We start from the raw sequence: 20000 nt of genomic DNA on the forward strand, positions 1-20000 counted from the left end.
GTGTGTGTGTGTGTGTGTGTGTGTGTGTGTGTGTGTGTGTGTGTAACGGCGCGTACCCCAGTGGATCAAACACGTGGATGAGCAGGGCCGGCCTTACTACTACAGTGCAGACGGGGCCCGGTCAGAGTGGGAGCTGCCCAAGGTGAGCTGTGTGTGTGTGTGTGTGTGTGTGTGTGTGTGTGACGTGGTGCCTGCGTGCTTCAGTCTTCAGTCAGAACCCAGAGCCGTTTCGTCCCCAGGTGTGTTTGATCCTCAGCGTGTTCAGGCCAGTGACCCCCTCTTCCTCCCCGCAGTATAACCACTCCCCTCCTCTGCTGAGTGGAGACGCTCCTAAGAGCCGCAGTCTGGACCGCCGACACGTGGAGCCCATCGTCCTCACCAAGTGGAGACACAGCGCCTTCATCCAGGATCCCAACGACAAGGTCTGACAGCCCCACCTGTCATCCACACACACACACCTGCCTCCGCCCTCACACACACACTAATCCGACCATCACACCTTCTTCACACCTTTGAGTTCATTCATGTTTCCCCTGATGGCCTGAGTGCCTGAGAGCCTGAGAGCGTGAGAGCGTGAGAGCGTGGCGTTCTCTCTGTTCTGTCCTCTGATGAGCTGTAGTCCAGAGTTTCAGCTGCAGACTCCATGTTTTTTGCAGCGGCTGATCAAAACCCGGCGTTTCCGCCCCGGCTCCGCCCGCCCTCACCCTTACAAACACCAAGTCAGTAGATCCGTCCGTCGCTCGCCACCGACCAATCAGGGCCACGCCCCCCTTAAATCCAGACGGATAATCAGTCACCGTGCATGATGGCGAACGATGACGACTCGCCTGCTACGTCAGATTCACCTTTGTTTGTCTGAGCCCGATCAAAGCTGCTCCTGTCAATCACTCGGCCCAGGAAGTCCACCGTGAGAGAGTTTGTCCTCAGTGGAACAAAGAATCGTCTCAAACATGTTGATTATAATGAAACCTAACTTTCTACCTGACTTCCTGTATTTATCCTGATCATTCTGTGATTCCTGTCCATCAGAGGCATTCTCCTCTGCCTCACCTTCATCCTCTCACTCACTCATTCATTCATGTCTGCATAACCTCCTCTCATTAACCCTGTGTCTTGTGTTCCACTCGTCTCCACACCAGGATGCTCCTCTCAGCCCCAAGCCCTCCTCTCCCGACACCGACTCCTGCCCTTCGTCTCCCAAGCCCCCCACCTCCGTTAGTATCCCTCACTCGCCTCCCGCCCGCCCGCCCGCCCGCCTGGCGGATTCTCCCGAGGATCCCAGCCAGCCGGCGCTTCTTAGCAGCGATACGCAAACGCAGCTTATCACAGGGTTCACACACCGAGCTGTCAATCAGAGGGCAAAAGAGGGAGTCCCAGATGAGCTGCAGACGATCTTCAGAGATGTTGAGCCGTCTGCATGGCTCTTACACACACACACACACACCAAGCATAGAGACCAACCTGAGTGTGTGTGAACCCTGAGGATAGGCGGCGCTCCTGGGTATCGCATAAAGAATCGCTTGGCTTCCTTATTGAAATGACACTGAGGAGCTCTGTTAGGCTTGATTTGCTCCTGAGTGCAGGTAGGAGAGTCACAATCTAACAGTGAGCTGCTCTCTGCCGCTCTGCTGCTCCTTCAGTCACTTCTCTGCCTGGTAGGAGGTGTTCCTCTGTGTGGTGGTGGGGCTTTGGTGGTGGGAGGCTGCCTGGGTGTCAGTGAGGCGTCTCTAACCCTAAACCCTTCACTAACACAAGCACCTCAATGCTTTTGATCCACAGCCCTCTGAGAAATGCGGAGTCCTGAACGCCACCAAGATCACAGAGAACGGCAAGAAAGTCAGGTGAGCCGACCGGAACTGAGATGAAGAGGCGTCTGGTCATAGTTTGTGTCTGTGATTGGTTTAGATTTCCTGCGAGGACTCAAGCGTTGCTGTGTTTGTGAAATGTTTCCCTTCACAGGAAGAACTGGACCTCTTCCTGGACGGTCCTCCAAGGTTACTCATTGCTGTTTGCCAAAGGTCAAGGAGGCGGGACCAGCTGGGTGAGCAGGACATGCACACACACACACACACACACACACACACACACAGAGGACACGAGGCTGTCACTCGTCTGTGTGTTTTGTCATGATCACGTTGATCTCTCTGACTGGTTTCCTGTCTGGTCCTAGTTTGGAGGAAGTCAGTCTAAGCCAGAGTTCACGGTGGACCTGAGAGGAGGCTCAGTGGATTGGGCCAAGGACAAGTCCAGCAAGAAGAACGTCCTGGAGGTGGGACGCTTCTCTAGTTCTGATATCTTTCCTGATGGAGTCGGATGATTCAGGATCGAGCGTCAGAAAGTTTAAACAGTCGACTGACTTGTGTCAAACATCTGTGTCTCTCCTGGTTTCAGCTGAAGACTCGTCAGGGCACAGAGCTGCTGATCCAGTCAGACAAGGACAACATCGTCAACGATTGGCTGCTAGCGCTGCAGGAAACCATCAGCACCCATGTGAGGAGAAACTCACTGCTTCAGCTGTAATCAGATACTTAAAGGGATGTTCTCCTGCTGAGAGGGCAGAGGTACAGGGAGACGTGTTCATGACCTGTGTGTGTGTGTGTGTGTGTGTGTTTTAGGCGTGGGAGTCTGATGAGGCCATCGAGGAGGACCTGCCCGAGTCTCCAGGTGTGGACACGCACGAAAACAGAGACTCCAGGAAGAGCAGAGGTCGGTCTGTGTTTCAGGTTCAAATGTTTCCATCCAGACAAACGCAGAGATCAGAGACAAACCTCAGTCTGAGTGATCCGTGTTTAAGAACATACAGCTCTCACAAGTCAATACGAGTCTGAAACTGTAGAAGTAAAAGATAGAAGTCAGACTCAGCAGGTGTAGTTTCATCTCATCTGTAATAGAGACCTTGATCTTGAACACGTTAGCGTAGCCGCACCTTTTGGCTCCGTCAGAACGCTCCTCTGCAGCCATGGCGACCAGTGTGCTGAGGCGATTAGTGGACGGCTCTGTGCTCTCTCCCCTCCCCTCTGCAGGCATGAAGACCTCCAGCAGCTTGGACGCCTCAGACAACAAGAAGACCAGACACAAGCTGAAGAAGTTCCTCACCCGCCGGCCCACCCTGCAGTCCGTCAGGGACAAAGGCTACATCAAAGGTACGACTGCTCGGCCTCGCTCACCAGGCAGGAAGTACTGACGCGGGTTTGGTTGATGTGAACAGAGCTGCAGACCCTCTTTGTGTGTTTCATATTTGTGGCCATCTTGTTCGTTTGTTTCACATCTTTGGAGGCTCATGGGTTAATTATTGTCAGAGGACTTGAGCACTGAAATGGCAGACGGCTGACCTTTGATCTCTCTTTGTGTGTGTGTGTGTGTGTGTGTGTGTGTGTGTGTGTGTGTGTGTTTCTGCCCTTTAGATCAGGTTTTCGGCTGCAGCTTGTCCAGTTTGTGTCACAATGAGAAGACCACGGTGCCGAGCTTCGTCCGGATGTGCATCGACCACGTGGAGGAGAACAACGGTGGGTTTAAAGGAGGAAAGGGGGCGTGGCCTCCACCGCCCATGTCAGGGGCCACAAATAACCGTAACCTGTTGAGAGGTTGAAGCTTGTGTGTGTCCCTGCAGGTCTGTGTGTAGACGGGCTCTACAGGGTGAGCGGGAACCTGGCCGTCATACAGAAACTAAGATTTGCTGTCAATCACGGTAAGTTAAGTCCACAATGTCCCCACAGACAGGCCTTGTTTGTGCAGATGTTGATAGTTTACTTGACTGTGTGTGTGTGTGTGTGTGTGTGTGTGTCAGATGAGAAGGTGAGCCTGTCAGACGGGAAGTGGGAGGACATCCACGTGACCACAGGAGCTCTGAAGATGTACTTCAGAGAGCTGCCTGAGCCTCTGTTCTCCTACGCACTCTTCCACGACTTTGTCAACGCCATCAGTACGTGTCGTCTACCACAGCTATAATAATCCTTAATCGTGCACTACTGCCTCCTAGTGGTCAGCTGGGGCAGGATAGATCTGCCCACATCACCCAGAGGCCTGCAGATACAAACTGCATTAGGAAAGCTTGTAAATGTAGCGAAGTTTGTCTCTGTGAGCCAGACTTCAGGTAGAAACGTACGACTCTAACTGAAGTCTTCTGTACCGCAGAGATTCCAGACTACAAGCAGAAGTTCCATTCCATCAAAGACCTGGTCAGGCAGCTGCCTAAGCCCAACCACGACACCATGCAGGTCCTCTTCAAACACCTCAGAAGGTAAGACTACGCCTCAATGTCACTTTAGCTGGTAAACACTTCTGTCAGGTAGTTTGTTTTGGCAGAGCGTCTCCAGAGCATTAACGCTCTGTCCCTCCAGGGTGATCGAGCACGGAGACGACAACCGCATGAACACTCAGAGCGTGGCCATCGTGTTCGGCCCCACCCTGCTGCGGCCCGAGACCGAGACCTGGAACATGGCGGTCCACATGGTCTACCAGAACCAGATAGTCGAGCTCATACTGCTGGAGTACGAGAACATCTTTGGAAGGTAGAGGGCGAGCCGAGGCGTCGTCTCCTCTCCAAGATCAGAGTTCTTCCTCACCCAGCATGGCCCTGTCCAAAACCAGCCCGGCCCCGGCCCGGGACCGCTTCTCTTCATCTCAAAAGCTACTTGTGGTCGCCGGCTTCTCCGGACTCGCAAACCCCTCGGACCAAAGTCACGCAGGCGTTTCCATGAACCAACAGTTAGACGTAACTAGCGACCAAAAAAAAAAAAGTTCCGAATCTTTGCACTTCACCGTCTCTCTCTTCTCTCCGCCGCTGCTTTTGTGCCACTTTACTGCAAAAGGGGAAACATTCACTCCTGTCCTTTACACTGGATTCCTGCGGCTCATCCCTGGGCCAGAACGAGCCTCTACTACTGCTGAGACCAAAGGAGCCCCGGGGAGATTTGTTCCGTTGAGGACAGTAGAGGAATGAACTGGATCAGAACTAGACCCGGGCATCAGAAGCCTCTCACAGAAGCATCAGTATTGGGGGTGATGACGCTTTCCACCATCCTGTATGAACCACACGGGGACAAACACGTCTACTACTGCATCCTCTCTGTGGGCTCGGACCCAACAAACACCCGGTGCAAGGAGAAGAATGGATGATACGGAGAGATGTTTGATCCAAGAACTTTCACTTGCACTTTTGAGAGCCTTTATTGCTTTTTCTATACCAGCGGTGTTCCTTCTCACTCTTTCTGTCTGTGTTTTAGGTATTTTGTTCGGTCTTTTCCTGTGTCCCTCTGGATCCAGGTTGAAATCTGTTCCCGACGATCTCTCTCACATATGCCCCAACCCTCCCCCCTTTCGGCTTTTAGAACAAATCAGCGACCAGAGCATCAACTTGAAAGCGGCATCCAGCTGTGCGTATTCCTCGGTTAGTGGATAGTAAATGTCTTAGCATTCTTTGAGATTGTCCGTTCTATTGATTAACCTGTATAGCAGACCTGTGTGCATGTGGATGGGGGCTGAATGGATGAATGAATTCAATGACAATATACTGTACATTTAGTAAATATAAGTACGTATGCCTCGAGTGTTAGAAATACCAGGGAGCAGTCGCTACTCTACGATTCCTGACTGTTGCAGGAGAGCGAAGAATAGAGGGAGGAAGTGGATCTGAAGGTTTACCTGTGTGTTTGGTAAAGGAAGATGGTGAATGTCTCTCTCTGGAGGAATTGTTGTTGGCTTATGTAAACTGGAATAAAAACCTGTCATGAAAGATCTCAAAGGGAAGCTTGTTTGTTTCCCCTTTGCTTCACACGTTGAGCTAATTCATGCAAACTCAATTGATATGAAAAGAAGAGCTGGAACACAACATTTTTACACACGGCATCTAGATGGCACTAGGATCCCTTGGTGTGAGTATGGAGAAAATTAAAGTATTGGTCAAATTTTCAAAAAACTGCAGGGGGGACCCTTATCAAATATGACATTTACAGCCCATATCTTGGCCAAGGAAACGGCTTGAGCCCTAGAATTTCACACACAGCCTCTGGAAAGCATGGGGATCCATTGGTGTGAGTTGAAGGAAAATCTTGGTCACTTTATCAAAAAACGTAAGGGAGGACCCTTATCAAATATTCCATATTTTGGACAGCCCATATCTTGGGCAAGGAAGGAGCCAGAAGGCGTCCACTTCACACACAGACTCTTGGGGAAAAAGGGTCCATTGGTGCAAGGACCAAAAGCCCATATCTTGGATCAAGGAAAGAGGTAGAGCGGTAGAATTGAAACAGAAACAACACAGATGCATGCCGAAATAGCTCAGTTGGGAGAGCGTTAGACTGAAGATCTAAAGGTCCCTGGTTCGATCCCGGGTTTCGGCACATATGCACCTGTGACTCAAATGACACAGTTATGAACCAAATTGTTCATTTTTGTGAAAAGCCCATATCTTGGCCAAGGAAACAGCTTGAGCCCTAGACTTTCACACACAGCCTCTGTAAAGCATGGGGGTCCATTGGTGTGAGTTGAAAGAAAATTAAAATTTTGGTCACTTTATCAAAAAACGTTAGGGGGGACCCTTATCAAATATTACTTTTTTTGAACGGCCCATATCTTGGCCAAGGAAGGAGCCAGAGCTTGAGAATTAAAACAGAAACACCATAGATATATGCCGAAATAGCTCAGTTGGGAGAGCGTTAGACTGAAGATCTAAAGGTCCCTGGTTCGATCCCGGTTTTCGGCATAAACTCCAGATGCAACACAGTGATGGACTAAACTGCTCTTTTTTGTGAAAAGCCCATATCTTGGATAAGGAAAAAGCTAGAATTCTAGAATTTCACACACAGCATTTAAATGGCACTAGGATCCATTAGTGTGAGTTTGGAGGAAATTGAAATTTTGGTCACTTCTTTGAAAAACTTAAGGAAGGACTCTTAGCAAATATTCAATATTTTAAACGGCCCATATCTTGGGCAAGGAAGGAGCCAGAAGGCATCCATTTCACACACAGACTCTTGGGGGCAAAAGGGTCCATTGGTGCAAGGACCAAAAGCCCGTATCTTGGATCGAGGAAGGAATTAGAGCGCTATAAAAAACAGAAACGCCTTGGAACTATGCCGAAATAGCTCAGTTGGGAGAGCGTTAGACTGAAGATCTAAAGGTCCCTGGTTCGATACTGGGTTTCGGCACAACCTACAAGTGTATTTTGGATAAGGAAAAAGCTAGAGTTCTAGAATTTCCCACACAGCATTTGAATGACACTAGGATCGATTAGTGTGAGTTTGGAGAAAATCAAAACATTTATTGAACGGCCCATATCTTGGCCAAGGAAACAGCTGGAGTGCTAGAATTTCACACACAACCCCTGGAAAGCATGGGGATCTCTTGGTTGACATCATTGTAACACTGTTAGTTGGATGATATCACTGTGTTAATTTGATGACATCATAAGCGTTTATTTAAGTAGCTTTAGTCTCTGATTCCATCTTACGCGACATTGGAAGCCAGATTTCTGATCTTGTATTTGAACGTACATTTGACTTTGTAATTTCGTGTTTTCTAATTAAACAGTATATAAAAGAAAGTTACCTCGCTGTGTGCAACAATCGCTGTTTGCGCGGTTTTCCCAAGAAGGAAGACGTCTATGCTGAGGAGGAAGTTGGACTAAGTGCCACGACATTGAGCTTCTTTCTGGATTCAGTTTATGATTTAACAGATGTCACCACCGTCCAAGAAGCGTCGCAAGTCGAACTCTCGCAGAACTGGGCCTTCTAGCGCTCCCACAACTCATAGGGCCCCCCCCACACCTACCAATGTAAGCATACACACACACACACACACACACATACACACACACACACACACACACACACACTGAGTGATCCAGTTCAAACATGGAAAACTAAAGTTTTGTACCAAATGCTGTCGTTGTCCAGGTTGTGGCGAGGAACAGTATTGATTCTGAGATCGATGAAGGCCTGTACTCCAGACAACTGTAAGAAGAAGTGTTGGAATGGATTTACATAAGCTACTCAACATGAATTATTACACTGCATCTCATGAGTATTTAAGCTAATGGTACTTTGTGTATTTGTGTAGTCATGTGTTGGGCCACGATGCTATGAAGCTCATGCAGAACTCCAATGTCCTCATCTCCGGTATGAGAGGGCTGGGAGTGGAGATCGGCAAGAATGTCATTCTTGGAGGAGTCAGAAGTGTCACTGTGCATGACCAAGGTGATGCTGAATGGAGAGATCTGTCCTCCCAGGTGAGCCCGACCCTCACAGCAGTTATTCATGTAACTCAGCCTCGGTTGTCGCTCCTGCTCGCTTTGTTTCCGCTCACCACTGATCATCTTCTGTCTTCGTTAGTTTTACCTTCGAGAAGAGGACGTGGGGAAGAACAGGGCCGAGGTGAGTCAGCCCCGGATGGCTGAACTCAACAGCTACGTCCCTGTGACTGCCTACACCGGACCGCTCACTGATGAGTACCTAAGCCAGTTCCAGGTATAGCTCGCTGAGGGCCCTGGTCAGTTTAGACCCTGAAGACTGCGTGCAAGTTTAAATGTACTTTGTGTGACGTAGGTGGTCGTTCTGACAAACTCCAACCTGGAGGAGCAGCAGCGAGTGGGAGAGTTCTGCCACAGGAAAGGAGTCAAGCTGATTGTTGCAGACACTCGGGGACTGTTTGGGTGAGACTCCTCTCCTTTATCAGGGCTCCTCCCCTTTTGCTGTCCTCCTTTATTGTCTAACATTGGTGTGAATTTGGTTTTGTAGCCAGCTGTTCTGTGACTTCGGTGAAGAAATGGTTGTGCATGACACCAACGGCGAGCAACCCGTCAGTGCTCTGATCTCTATGATCATCAAGGTCAGTCCAGAGATCTGTACCGTCTTCCCAGAGAGGTCCAGCTTTCCAGGTGATTGCTTTGATTGCTCTGTTTGACATGAAGAACTGATTGATTTGTTGATACTGCAGGAAGGTCCAGGTTTGGTGACATGTGTGGTTGAAGCTCGTCATGGCTTTGACAGTGGAGACTACGTCACCTTCTCCGAGGTTCAGGGAATGACTGAGCTCAACAGCTGCAAGCCAGTGGAGATCAAAGTTCTGGGTAAAACCCGCCACCATTTAAGAAATATAATGGACATGTATTTTGATGATCCCGGATGTAAATCAAAGTTGAAACACATGACATGATGATGTGTTCTCTCAGGTCCGTTCACCTTCAGGATCTGTGACCCAGCTGATGTCTCCGACTATACAGGAGGAGGAATCGTCTCTCAGGTCAAGATGCCCAAGAAGATTGCTTTTGTGAGTAGCTGTCAGTTTGCACAATCTGTACAGTGTGTTGCCATGGTAACACCTGCTCTGGAGTCCTTCCTCACCGTCTCCCGTGTCTTTTCCCGTGCAGAAATCCATCTCTTCCTCCATGGCTGAGCCGGACTTTATGATGACAGACTTTACCAAGTTTGACCGTCCAGCACAGCTGCATGTTGGGTTCCACGCCATCCACAACTTCCAGAAGAAACACAACCGCCTTCCCACACCTTGGAGTAAGGTAATGAGACAAGCGCTCTGTGATTGCCCAAACTCCAGATGATGAACATTGTACATGAAGTGAAGTGAAGCAGATTGTGTCACAGAGGTATCAGAACCTGTGATGATGCTGAGTTGTGTACTCCAGACTGACGGTGATGAGCTGGTGACACTGGCCAAGGAGCTGAACTCTGGCCAGACTGGAGCATCCAAGGTAGAGCAGCTGGATGATGATCTGATGAAGAAGCTGGCCTATGTGTCTGCTGGAGACCTGGCACCCGTCAACGCCTTCATCGGAGGTCTCGCAGCACAGGAAGTGATGAAGGTGAGATTATGGAGTGGAGCTTTTGTCCTAAATGAGTGCACCAGTTGCTCATGTGTCTTCTCCTATCTATGTTAAGTCCGTGTTTGTCTGGCTTAGTCTCGCTGATTGAACATGTTTGGACGTGGACGCCTGCTCAGCCTTATTTTGAAAACTCCTCCAACTTGTTTGTCACTTTGCTTCTGTGTTCTCTCTGTACTCCTTCAGGCCTGCACAGGTAAATTCATGCCCATAATGCAGTGGCTTTACTTTGATGCCTTGGAGTGCCTGGCTGAAGAGGATGGAGTTGTACTCACAGAGGAAGAGTGCGCTCCTGTGAGTGGGTCGAGCCAAACGCACTCTCAATGTGACGATGAATGCCAACATGTGACAAACGCCATTAAACTTCTACTTCTGCCTCCTCCGCCTCCTCCCAGAGGAACTGTAGATACGACGGACAGATTGCTGTGTTTGGCACCAGGCTGCAGGACGCGCTCGCCAAACAGCGTTACTTCCTTGTGAGTCGGCCAATCGAAAGCTTTCAAGACCCCTTCACTGGCATCCTGTTGCTGAGGAAGATTGAACCAAGGCCATGTTTCTGTCTTGCCAGGTGGGAGCCGGTGCCATCGGCTGTGAGCTGATGAAAAACTTTGCCATGATGGGACTCGCTAGTGGAGACGGCGAGGTCATTGTGACAGACATGGACACCATCGAGAAGTCCAACCTCAACAGACAGTTCCTCTTCAGACCTGCGGATGTAACGGTCAGTGTCGCCATCTTTGCTCTGCACAATTAGATGATCCCTGAGTTACGACGTGTGTGTGTGTGTGTGTGTGTGTGTGAGTGAGTGTGCTTAGAGATCGTTTCCTGTCTGTGCGTTGACAGAAAATGAAGAGTGAGACGGCGGCAGCAGCAGTGAAGCAGATGAACCCTTCAATCAAGATCACAGGTCACCAGAACAGGGTCGGGCCCGACACAGAGAGGATCTACGATGACGACTTCTTTGAAAGTCTTGATGGAGTTGCGAACGCACTGGACAACGTCGAAGCTCGTAAGAAACTTTCATTGTTTTTCAAAACTCTGAACTCTTTAGTAAGTAATGTAATGTTTAGTTTAGCTGTTCCCTGAATGGTATGGTACCTTCTCTTGTGTCGCTCCTGATTGTTCCTTGCCTTGTGTGTGTGTGTGTGTGTGTGTGTGTACTCTCTGCTCAGGTATCTATGTGGACTGGAGGTGCATATATTACCGTAAACCCTTACTGGAGTCTGGTACTCTGGGCACTAAAGGCAACGTGCAGGTTGTCATCCCCTCGCTCACAGAGTCGTACAGCTCCATCAGAGACCCTCCTGAGGAATCCATCCCCGTCTGCACCCTCACCAGCTTCCCTAATGCTATAGAACACACACTTCAAGTGAGCCAACACGCGTGTCTGCACTGCACAGAGCAGCAATCACAGCTGTTTGTAGAGTTAAACCTCTCTCTTTGTTTATTCTGATCTTTTGTTCAGTGGGCTCGTGATGAGTTTGAGGGACTTTTCAAACAGCCGCAGGAGAACGCCCTGCAGTACCTCACGTGAGTTTGTCTCCTGTTTCCCTAACTGAAGTTGGTTGAGTGCAGCCCTCTGATTGATTGATAGATTGATTGATTGATAGATTGGAGTTCTTAGTTGACGTGCATGAGGTTGTCCTGTGGAGGGTTTAATGACTCTGCTGAATGTTGTGTTGTTCTTGCAGAGACCCAAAGTTCATGGAGCGCACCCTGAAGCTCCCTGGAGCTCAGCCTGTGGAGGTGCTGGAGGCCGTCTATAAGAGCCTGGTCACAGATCGCCCTCACAGCTGGGCCCACTGCGTGGCCTGGGCCAGCAGCCACTGGCGGTGCCAGTACAGCAACAACATTCACCAGCTGCTGCACAACTTCCCCCCGGATGAGGTGCACCTGTTTGAGTTTCACTAATTCCATGTCAAAGTGAAAAAAGAGAGATTCACAGGTTATTTAATACTGTAAATGTATTCTAGCTGACCAGCTCTGGCGCCCCCTTCTGGTCCGGCCTGAAGCGCTGTCCTCACCCCCTAGAATTCAGCACCAGCAATGCAAGTTTGTGTTTGTTGTTTGTGTCTTGTTAAACTCCTCCCTCCAGTCTGAAGGTGCTGACACAAACCCCTGTGACCTTTCACCTGTAGAAGCTGCACATGGATTACATCATGGCAGCAGCTAACCTGTTTGCTCAGACGTACGGCGTGCCTGGCAGCACTGACCGCGCTGCAGTGGTGAAGATCTTGCAGGAGATCAATGTGCCGGTGTTCAAGCCTCGAGCTGGAATCACGATCCATATCTCTGATGAGGAGCTGCACAACACCAACTCCTCCGTTGGTCAGACTGCCTCTACATACACACACACAAATCATAATATTGCTGCTTGCTCCCAGTCAACAGTGAAGGGAGGACACGGGGTTAATGTTGATGATGGTCCCTGTCTACTGTAGATGATTCTAAGCTGGAGGAGCTGAAGTCCCGGCTGGCTTCCTCTGATCCATCCTCTCTACTGAAACTCAGCCCCATTGACTTTGAGAAGGTAGAGACACGGATCGTTTCCTTTTAACTAGACGTCTCTGGTTGTCCCACAGTCCCGTTGTTAGGCTAAAGTGCTGCGTCGTCTGTGTTTCTCAGGACGACGACTCAAACTTCCACATGGACTTCATCTTGGCGGCGTCAAACTTGAGAGCACAAAACTACAGCATCCCTCCTGCAGACAGACACAAGGTGCCACAGACGCATGGCAGTAAGAGTTTGAGCCATGCTGGTCTTTACAAGTTCATGAAAAGTGACCTCTGTTCTTCTCCTTGTTCCTGTTCCTGTCTTCCTGATCCCGTCCAGAGCAAACTGATAGCTGGTAAGATCATCCCTGCCATCGCCACCACCACCGCCTCAGTGGTGGGCCTGGTGTGTCTGGAGCTCATCAAGATCGTCCAGGGACACAAGAAGCTGGAGACGTTCAAAAATGGCTTTGTGAACCTGGCGCTGCCTTTGTTTGCCTTCTCAGAGCCGGCGGCCGCTCCCAGCCACAAGGTAGACACAAGTCCATGTGTGTGTGTGACAGGAGGAGAACATTGGAATGTACTGGAATATTGACCATCTCTAAACCTGCTTTGGTCTGCAGTACTATGAGACTGATTGGACGCTGTGGGATCGCTTTGAGGTCCAGGGACGGCAGCCCGGCGGGGAGGAGATGACGCTCCGACAGTTCCTCGACTACTTTAAAGTACGTGACCTTCAGTGTTTGCTACAGTGTTCTCCCTGGCTGTCGTCTCACCAGCTGCTGCTTGTTTGTTTGTTTGTTTGTCTCTCTCCCGCTCTGGATCAGACGGAGCACCAGCTGAAGATCACCATGCTCACTCTGGAGCTGTCGTTGCTCTACGCCTCCTTCATTCCTGCTGCCACATGCGAGGAGAGGCTGGATCTGCCGTGAGTACCGATCTCTGTCACACACACACACACACACACACAGGCCTGCGTTTGAGGCGCCGGTTGAATTCCCGACACTGTAATCTCCTTCCTCCTCTGTGTGTGTTGCAGGTTGACGGAGGTCGTCTCCAGGGTGACCAGGAGGAAGCTTGGCAAACACGTGAAGACCCTGCCGCTCCAGCTGTCCTGTGCAGACCAGACAGACAGCGACATAGACGTGCCCTACGTCCGCTACACCATCCGCTGAGCCCCACCATGGGGGGGCAGGGGCAGGGGGGCGGGGTTTGTTTCCCAGCTGGTCGTCTCTCTAAATCCAACACATTCTCTTTTCCTCTCTACTTCCTATCGACACCGCATCAAGACCTCCAGACCCCAGAGTTCATCCGACTGAGGAACCACTGACAGGCAGGAAGAACAAAAAGTCTCTCACTGTGGGAATACTTCAGTCAAGTTAGACATCAATGTGATACTTTAGCAGAGTTTAGTAAATATATTGACTCACTTTCTCTTCCTCTCTCTGTCCAGCAGGTGTCGCTCTCTGCTTTATCTTCTCTTGCTGTCACTTAGTTGTTGAGCTCTTCAGACCTCCGCTAAGGAGATTGGAGTTTTTGCTTTGAATTGTCGAAGGTTGTGCAGGAAATGTAACCAAATATAACAGGACAGATGTTTCAACAGCTGCACTGTGGTTTCTGTGCATCATTTCTAACTAAATAAATGAATAAAACACAATCAGCTTCTGTGTGATCGGTGGGCCTGTCTAAAGGGCAACCAATAAAGGAGCAAAACAAAGAGTTAATAGTTTACAAGCTGAACATGTAGGAGAACACAGATGACCCAGTCACATGTGATCCCAACAGATGATGTCACCACCTGAAGTGTAAAGCGACAAACTGCACACAAAGGCGCTGACATGTAGCTGAACAGTCACCATATTCCATTACATTACATTACATTACGATCATTTGGCAGACGCTTTTATCCAAAGCGACTTACATTACATTATATTACCACCCTTCGCAGAGGGGGGAGCAATTGAGGGTTCGGTGCCTTGCTCAGGGGCACCTCGGCAGGGACTCGAACCGGCAACCCTCCGGTTCTTAAGCGGAAGCTCTACCCACTTGACTACTGCCTCCCATATTTAGCAGGAATCACATTTCTGCCTCTCTGCCTTCACCTTTAGGCTGAGCCTGATCTCAGGATCTCTATTAAGATTGGCCTGAGTGACAAGTGCCCCTCTGTCCCTCTCAGTGTGACCGGTGGCGATGAGAGATGCTTCAAACCACAATATGTGCCGGGTGAAGATCTGCCTGGACGTCTCACACCTCCACTACCTGCTCCTCATCCTCTCACGTAGGATGAAGACTCAAAGCAGCAGGTTTCACACACTGAGCATGGAGGACCTGAGGCCTGAATGAGTCCAAACAGAGAGAGAGAGAGAGAGTCACACAGATCTGCTCCACCTCTCATCATTCATGCAGAACAAGACTCAGGCTCTGCTGCCGGTCGGTCGGTCTGGAGGTCTCAGTCTTTACTTTCGAAAAACTACAGCCAGCACAGAAAGTTGAATACTTTCTTTTTAAATCTATAAATCAGTCTGGAGCAAAGGAGTCAGACCTCCGCCGACATTCTGCTCCGACGCCTGACAGCAGAGTGGCAGAGTTAATGAGCTCCAGACCAATCAGCTGATCCACAGAGGCGCTGTGGCATTTCTCTCTCTGCATTGATTGACCAGCGGCCACGGCAGCAGACAAGACACGCCCACAGGCTCAACGCCACACACAGAGGGACGCAGCGAGACGCAACGAGACGCCACGAGACACAAACATGCTGTAAACAGTGCTAGGTGCTACATAAAGGTAAAGATGGTGGACAAGGCCAATACCAAACAGAATATGAGTCGAGGATTACACACAGACATTGTGTGTGTGTGTGTGTGTGTGTGTGTGTGTGTGACATTAATCCACCCTCAGTTCCAGCAGCAGGCTGCCGGGTGCATCTGTCCTCCAAGGGCAAACGGGAGCGAATAATAAGAGCAGATTAGCGTAGCAAAGTGTGAAGAATGAGCTGAGGCAGCGTGGTCGTCTCCTGAGTGAAGCTTCAGCAGGACCTGTGAGCAGCAGAACCTCCACCTGAGATCCTTCACTGGACCGCAGCGTCCAGGACGGCCGGGCCAGCAAGTTACTCTTTCCTGTTCATTTGGCCTCAACAGGTTCCCCCGGGAAACGTCCCACTCTGATTGGTGAAGTGGTTTGCATGACGACGCCTCCTTACGTTCCTGTGAGGATCTCCAGGGGAAACCAGCACATCTGGTTCTCCTCCAGTATGTGAGTCCTGCTGAGCTCTAAACCTCCTAACACTCCAGACGGAAGACTCTCTCTCTCCCTCTCTCTCTCTCTCTCTCTCTCTCTCTCTCTCTCTCTCTCTCTCTCTGCGACCTCCTCCTGCAGGTGAACGAGGTGATGCAGGTGCTTGGGAGCTTGTGTCTGCATTTGCGGGGAAATTTAGGACAATTTTATTCGTTGAGCAAAACACACACTGTTCTCCCGTGTTTCCATTACTAATCACTCACCACACACACACACACAGACACACACACACACTCTGCACATCACACAAACGTGAATGTGTGAAAGAGGAGAATCATTTTTCGCTCTGCGTGATGCACAAAAACAGGTTTAAAGTGTGGAGCTGAGAATAACACTGTGCTGCTGCGTGTGTGTGTGTGTGTGTGTGTGTGTGTGTGTGTGTGATGAGCAGAGTAACTCCAGAGACACTGAGTCATTCTAAGCCACGTAAATCCCCCACGCCGTTTCCATTGTAGACTGTGGCGCAATTTTGTTGCTGTTCTGCTGCTGATAAAGGTTTGGATTTGGATTCTGCCACCAGACAGGAAGTCCTGATTGAAGCGAGCCACAGGATTTGGTCACAGCAGGTTTTCGGTCCAGGATTAGAACGGTGTTGCTGTTCTCATTGAGCTTCAAAAGACCTGAAAGACCTGGAAGCAGTAAACTTTTACTGTCACTGCTGAACGACCTGGCAGCTGGGATCCTGGCTCGGGCTTCAACCGGCCAATCAGAACGAGCGAGCGAGCGTGCGAGAGAGTGGGGCGGGGTTTCAGTGCAGCTGTGCTTATCGGGTCATCAGATTTACAGACGTGATGACCAGGAGGCTCGTTTGCAGTCGCTCGGCTTCGCTTCCACAAATTAATTTTCTCCACCGATAAACGAGATTGTAGCAGCGGTTACAATAAAGTTCACTCTGCTATACGTTACACACACACACACACACACACACACACACACACACACACACACACACACACACACACACACACATCCCTGAAGCGAACCACCATCCAGCTTTTTACTGTGGGACCCTTTAGTTTTGGCCTGAATCAGCAGCTTCAAAGCCTCCATTCAGTTTGCTCAGGAGAGGAGGAAGAGGAGGAAGAGGAGGACATACGGCCTCTTCCTCATAACTCCTAACAGTTGAGGGAAGTCTCACGGCGTTTCAGCTTCATGTGAAAGGCTCGACTGATGCGTCTGCGCCTTTACGTAACCACAGCAACGCTCCTGCGGCCTCACGCGGCACTGACCCAAGAGTTTACGCTCAATTACGTGACGGGTTTACGACAACAAGAGCGCCCTGTAATGAACACGAGGCCCGGGAACTTTGGCGGCAGGCTGAAAGGTCGGGATGTAATGAATGTGTGAGCGAGCTTCAGCCTGACTTCTGTTAATGGGCGTCGTTATCTTAATGGGAAAAAAAGGGAAAAATGCCCACCGGATAATTAAGCCACGGCGGCAGGAACCGGTTCTGTCTGGAGTCCAGTCTTGAATGTTTACATGTAGACGTCAGGATAATGACCACGTGTGAAGTGATGCATGCTGGGAGCGACGCACAACAAAGCCCGTGTGGAGAACACACGCAACAGATAATTGCAAACAGAGAAAAGTCTTGGAGTAAAGATGCACTTTTCCTACGTGAAACTCTTTCGAAATCGATGGCTGCCATGGCAACAGCACATAATGAGATGGAAAGTATAGGTCAGGTATTAGAGGATAATTCTCTTTAGATTTGTTTTAACCCACTTGCATTCAAACACAAGGCTGCAGTGTGTGTTTGTGTGTGTGTGAGAGAGAGTGTGTGTTGTGTTGTTTATTGTTATATATTACTATTATTATTAAAATGTTTTCTTCTTTTGAGACGTTGTTTTTCTGTTAACAGATACAGAGAGGACATGACAGAGTGTGTATCTGTGTTTATGTCTCCAAGCGCACCGATAAGTGAAATTTAAAGGAGGGAGAGAAAGAAAGAGAGAGAGAGAGAGAGAGAGAGAGAGAGAGAGAGAGAGACAGAGAGAGAGAGATAGAGAGAGAGAGAGAGAGAGAGAGAGAGAGAGAGAGAAAGAAAGAGAGAGCGGGAGGGAGAAAGAGAGAGAGAGAGAGAGAGAGAGAGAGAGAGAGGGAGAGAGAGAGAGAGGGAGAGAGAGAGAGAGAGAGGCTGTGTTGCAGACTTCAGCACCACGGACAGCGACACCTTCTCTTAGGAGCAGACAGAACAGATTTTGCTCTAAAGTCGGGACATTTTTCACGTCTTATCAATATGAGCACAGTGAGGATTTACATTACCAGCTGCTACACATACACACACACACACACACACGCACAATCTGCCTGGCGTTACTTATTAAGCTGATAAGTGTGCAGAGGGAAACTGGCTGACACCTGACTGGACTTCTGTGCCGCTGGAGTCATAAATAATAAACGGCTCCTTCACTCCGTCTCCGTCTTCACTCCACACAAACAAAGTAGCTGTGGCCGTCTGAGGCGTCTTCATCTGCTGGACACTGAATACTGATGAAGAAGAAGTCACACACACTCACAGCCGGCTGCTTCGTTTGGAATCCTCCCAGCACCGAGTCCAAGGTCAGTCAACAACAACATCAAGAACATCAGCGCCGCTTTGCTCTGGTTGTCGTCTCCCAGCTGCTGTCCTGAGTGTGTCTGTGGTTGGACAGACGGAGGGACGGTCTCACGTCCCCGACCTGCTCCCTCTCTGCCTGAAGGAAGCCGGAGGCATTTAGCTGGGAGCTGCAGGGCCGAATTATGATCCTGTGATGCACAAACGTGTCGGCTGATTTGCCGTCACGTCGCAGTTTGTTTTTCCTTTACTCCGTTACTTTACTACACTTAACACCTCTGAGCTGCTGTGCTCCATGTTTCCACTGTGTTTAGAGTACATGTTGCATCTAATCATGCGGTGCGGAGTAGCAGTTAGTTACCCGGCTCTCCGTTTCATCACACGGAGCCTCGTCTCGCTCTGATGGCTCTAATCCAGAGGTCGAGGGGTTAAGCAGCGTTTGGATAATAATCATTAATCAGCAGACAACCTGACGACCTTTAGACTGAGGAGGACACACGCTGACGTCACACACTGTGCACACTGAGGGTGGACGAGCTCATCCTGCACCGATACCTCCATCATCTTCATCACACCAGACGAGCAAACCACCGCCTCACATCTGCATCAGGCTCTCTCTCTCTCTCTCTCTCCCCTCCTCACTTTCTCCCTCTCTCGTTTTCTCTCTCCCTCAACCAGCCCCCTCTCTCTCTATCTCTCTCTCCCCCTCTCACTTCCTTTCTCTCCCCCTCTCCTCCACACTCTCCCTCCCTCCCTCTCCCCCTCTCCCCCCGCCGCCCTCTCTCCCTACCTCTCCCCCCCTCCCCCTCTCTTTCCCTTCCTCTCTCCCCCCCTCTCCCTCCCTCTCCCTCCCTCCCTCCCTCTCCCCCTCCCTCTCTCCCTCTCGCCCTCCCTCCCTCCCTCCCTCCCTCTCTCAGCAGTACACCTGGCTCTTTTTAAATTGTAATTCCTGCTCTGGGCCGTGTTCATTATGTGTGTAATGGTGCTGTTCCTTTATTGGACGGCTCTGCCTGCAGTTCAGAGAGCAGAGGATGGAAACGCAGGAGATTCACATAAAAGCTGGGCAGAGGAGGAAGAGCTGATGGAAACACTTTAATGATAATGCAGTAAAGTCCTGATACCTGTCAGCCGGAGGGAGAAACAGGATGGTTGTTGTCTGAAGGTTGAAGGGCTTGATGACTTGTTGCTATTGTTGCTAGGAGACAAATATAGACTAAAATATAAGTGAGTCCCTGCGCTCCATCCAAACGTTCCACCCAATCTGCATCACAAAGGGTTAAAGCTGAAACACCAGAACCCAGAGAGAAACCAGAACCTCAAACCAGAAGCTCAAAACTCAAACCAGAAGCTCAAACCTCAAACCAGAAGCTCAAACTTCAGACCAGAAGCTCAAACCTCAGACCAGAAGCTCAAACCTCAGACCAGAAGCTCAAACCTCAAACCAGAAGCTCAAACTTCAGACCAGAAGCTCAAACCTCAGACCAGAAGCTCCACAGCGCAGTGAGCTGGAGCGGGGAAGGAGAACGCCTCACACTTCCAGATCATTTCACCGACAAGCCGAGTCTGCCGAGCACCGCTGCTCTCTAATGAAACAACACGGAGCTCACAGTCAGACGCTCCACGCTCAGAACCGCCGGCTCGCTGCAGGCTTCACGCCGCTCTGATCTGAGGCAGAGAGGAAGGAAGAGAGGAGAGAGGAGAGAGGAGAGAGGGGAGAGGGGAGAGAGGAGAGAGGGGAGAGGGGAGAGGCGGAGGAAGAAGGTTGGAAGAGAAGCCGGTGGGGAGAAACACTTATGAACAGGTCGGTCTCTGCCTTCGCTCC

At 50.1% G+C, this 20000-nt stretch overlaps 2 protein-coding genes and 3 non-coding genes across 10 annotated transcripts in view; all 5 read left to right on the forward strand.

Annotated features, from left to right (window-relative positions):
* Positions 1 to 5743, forward strand: part of LOC142988382 (rho GTPase-activating protein 12-like) — a 26242-nt gene extending 20499 nt beyond the window's left edge. For 2 of the 6 annotated variants that reach the window (XM_076137541.1, XM_076137545.1), the window contains 15 exons: positions 62 to 142; positions 294 to 422; positions 657 to 719; positions 1140 to 1214; positions 1780 to 1841; positions 1960 to 2041; positions 2171 to 2269; positions 2392 to 2490; positions 2616 to 2706; positions 3024 to 3143; positions 3405 to 3506; positions 3611 to 3688; positions 3788 to 3922; positions 4135 to 4240; positions 4341 to 5743. In XM_076137541.1, the coding sequence (XP_075993656.1) occupies positions 62 to 142; positions 294 to 422; positions 657 to 719; positions 1140 to 1214; positions 1780 to 1841; positions 1960 to 2041; positions 2171 to 2269; positions 2392 to 2490; positions 2616 to 2706; positions 3024 to 3143; positions 3405 to 3506; positions 3611 to 3688; positions 3788 to 3922; positions 4135 to 4240; positions 4341 to 4515 (1497 nt within the window). In that variant the 3' untranslated portion in view covers positions 4516 to 5743. The remainder of the gene's footprint in view (positions 1 to 61; positions 143 to 293; positions 423 to 656; positions 720 to 1139; positions 1215 to 1779; positions 1842 to 1959; positions 2042 to 2170; positions 2270 to 2391; positions 2491 to 2615; positions 2707 to 3023; positions 3144 to 3404; positions 3507 to 3610; positions 3689 to 3787; positions 3923 to 4134; positions 4241 to 4340) is intronic. The other 4 variants (XM_076137543.1, XM_076137542.1, XM_076137546.1 and 1 more) reach the window with 4 other exon arrangements.
* Positions 4571 to 13948, forward strand: LOC142988397 (ubiquitin-like modifier-activating enzyme 1). Its single transcript, XM_076137561.1, has 25 exons — positions 4571 to 4714; positions 7896 to 7954; positions 8059 to 8227; positions 8331 to 8465; positions 8544 to 8650; positions 8736 to 8826; positions 8935 to 9067; positions 9170 to 9267; positions 9368 to 9514; positions 9641 to 9817; positions 10022 to 10129; positions 10231 to 10311; positions 10404 to 10556; positions 10679 to 10844; positions 11008 to 11204; positions 11301 to 11365; positions 11527 to 11722; positions 11809 to 11883; positions 11974 to 12163; positions 12277 to 12365; positions 12461 to 12553; positions 12668 to 12859; positions 12951 to 13052; positions 13155 to 13255; positions 13367 to 13948. The coding sequence occupies exons 1-25, from the start codon at positions 4571 to 4573 to the stop codon at positions 13500 to 13502; spliced, it is 3204 nt and encodes a 1067-aa protein (XP_075993676.1). The 3' UTR covers positions 13503 to 13948.
* On the forward strand, positions 6269 to 6341 carry trnaf-gaa (transfer RNA phenylalanine (anticodon GAA)). The gene has a single exon. It is a non-coding gene; the product is annotated as a tRNA-Phe (tRNA).
* Positions 6631 to 6703, forward strand: trnaf-gaa (transfer RNA phenylalanine (anticodon GAA)). Its single transcript has one exon. It is a non-coding gene; the product is annotated as a tRNA-Phe (tRNA).
* Positions 7076 to 7148, forward strand: trnaf-gaa (transfer RNA phenylalanine (anticodon GAA)). The gene has a single exon. It is a non-coding gene; the product is annotated as a tRNA-Phe (tRNA).
* Positions 13949 to 20000: the final 6052 nt, after the last annotated feature.

The sequence above is a fragment of the Genypterus blacodes genome, unplaced genomic scaffold (assembly GCF_046128005.1).
Source record: "Genypterus blacodes isolate CSIRO-AG114 ecotype Tasmania unplaced genomic scaffold, CSIRO-AGI_Gbla_v1 ptg000325l_1, whole genome shotgun sequence".
Lineage (NCBI taxonomy): Eukaryota > Metazoa > Chordata > Actinopteri > Ophidiiformes > Ophidiidae > Genypterus > Genypterus blacodes.

Excerpts from the sequence above, each read along its gene's own strand:
- LOC142988397 (XM_076137561.1), top strand. The coding sequence starts at position 4,571 with ATGGCCCTGTCCAAAACCAGCCCGGCCCCGGCCCGGGACCGCTTCTCT. Across the intron at positions 12,366-12,460 it reads GCCCCATTGACTTTGAGAAG|GACGACGACTCAAACTTCCA; the intron begins GTAGAGACACGG and ends TGTGTTTCTCAG. Across the intron at positions 12,554-12,667 it reads CTCCTGCAGACAGACACAAG|AGCAAACTGATAGCTGGTAA; the intron begins GTGCCACAGACG and ends GATCCCGTCCAG.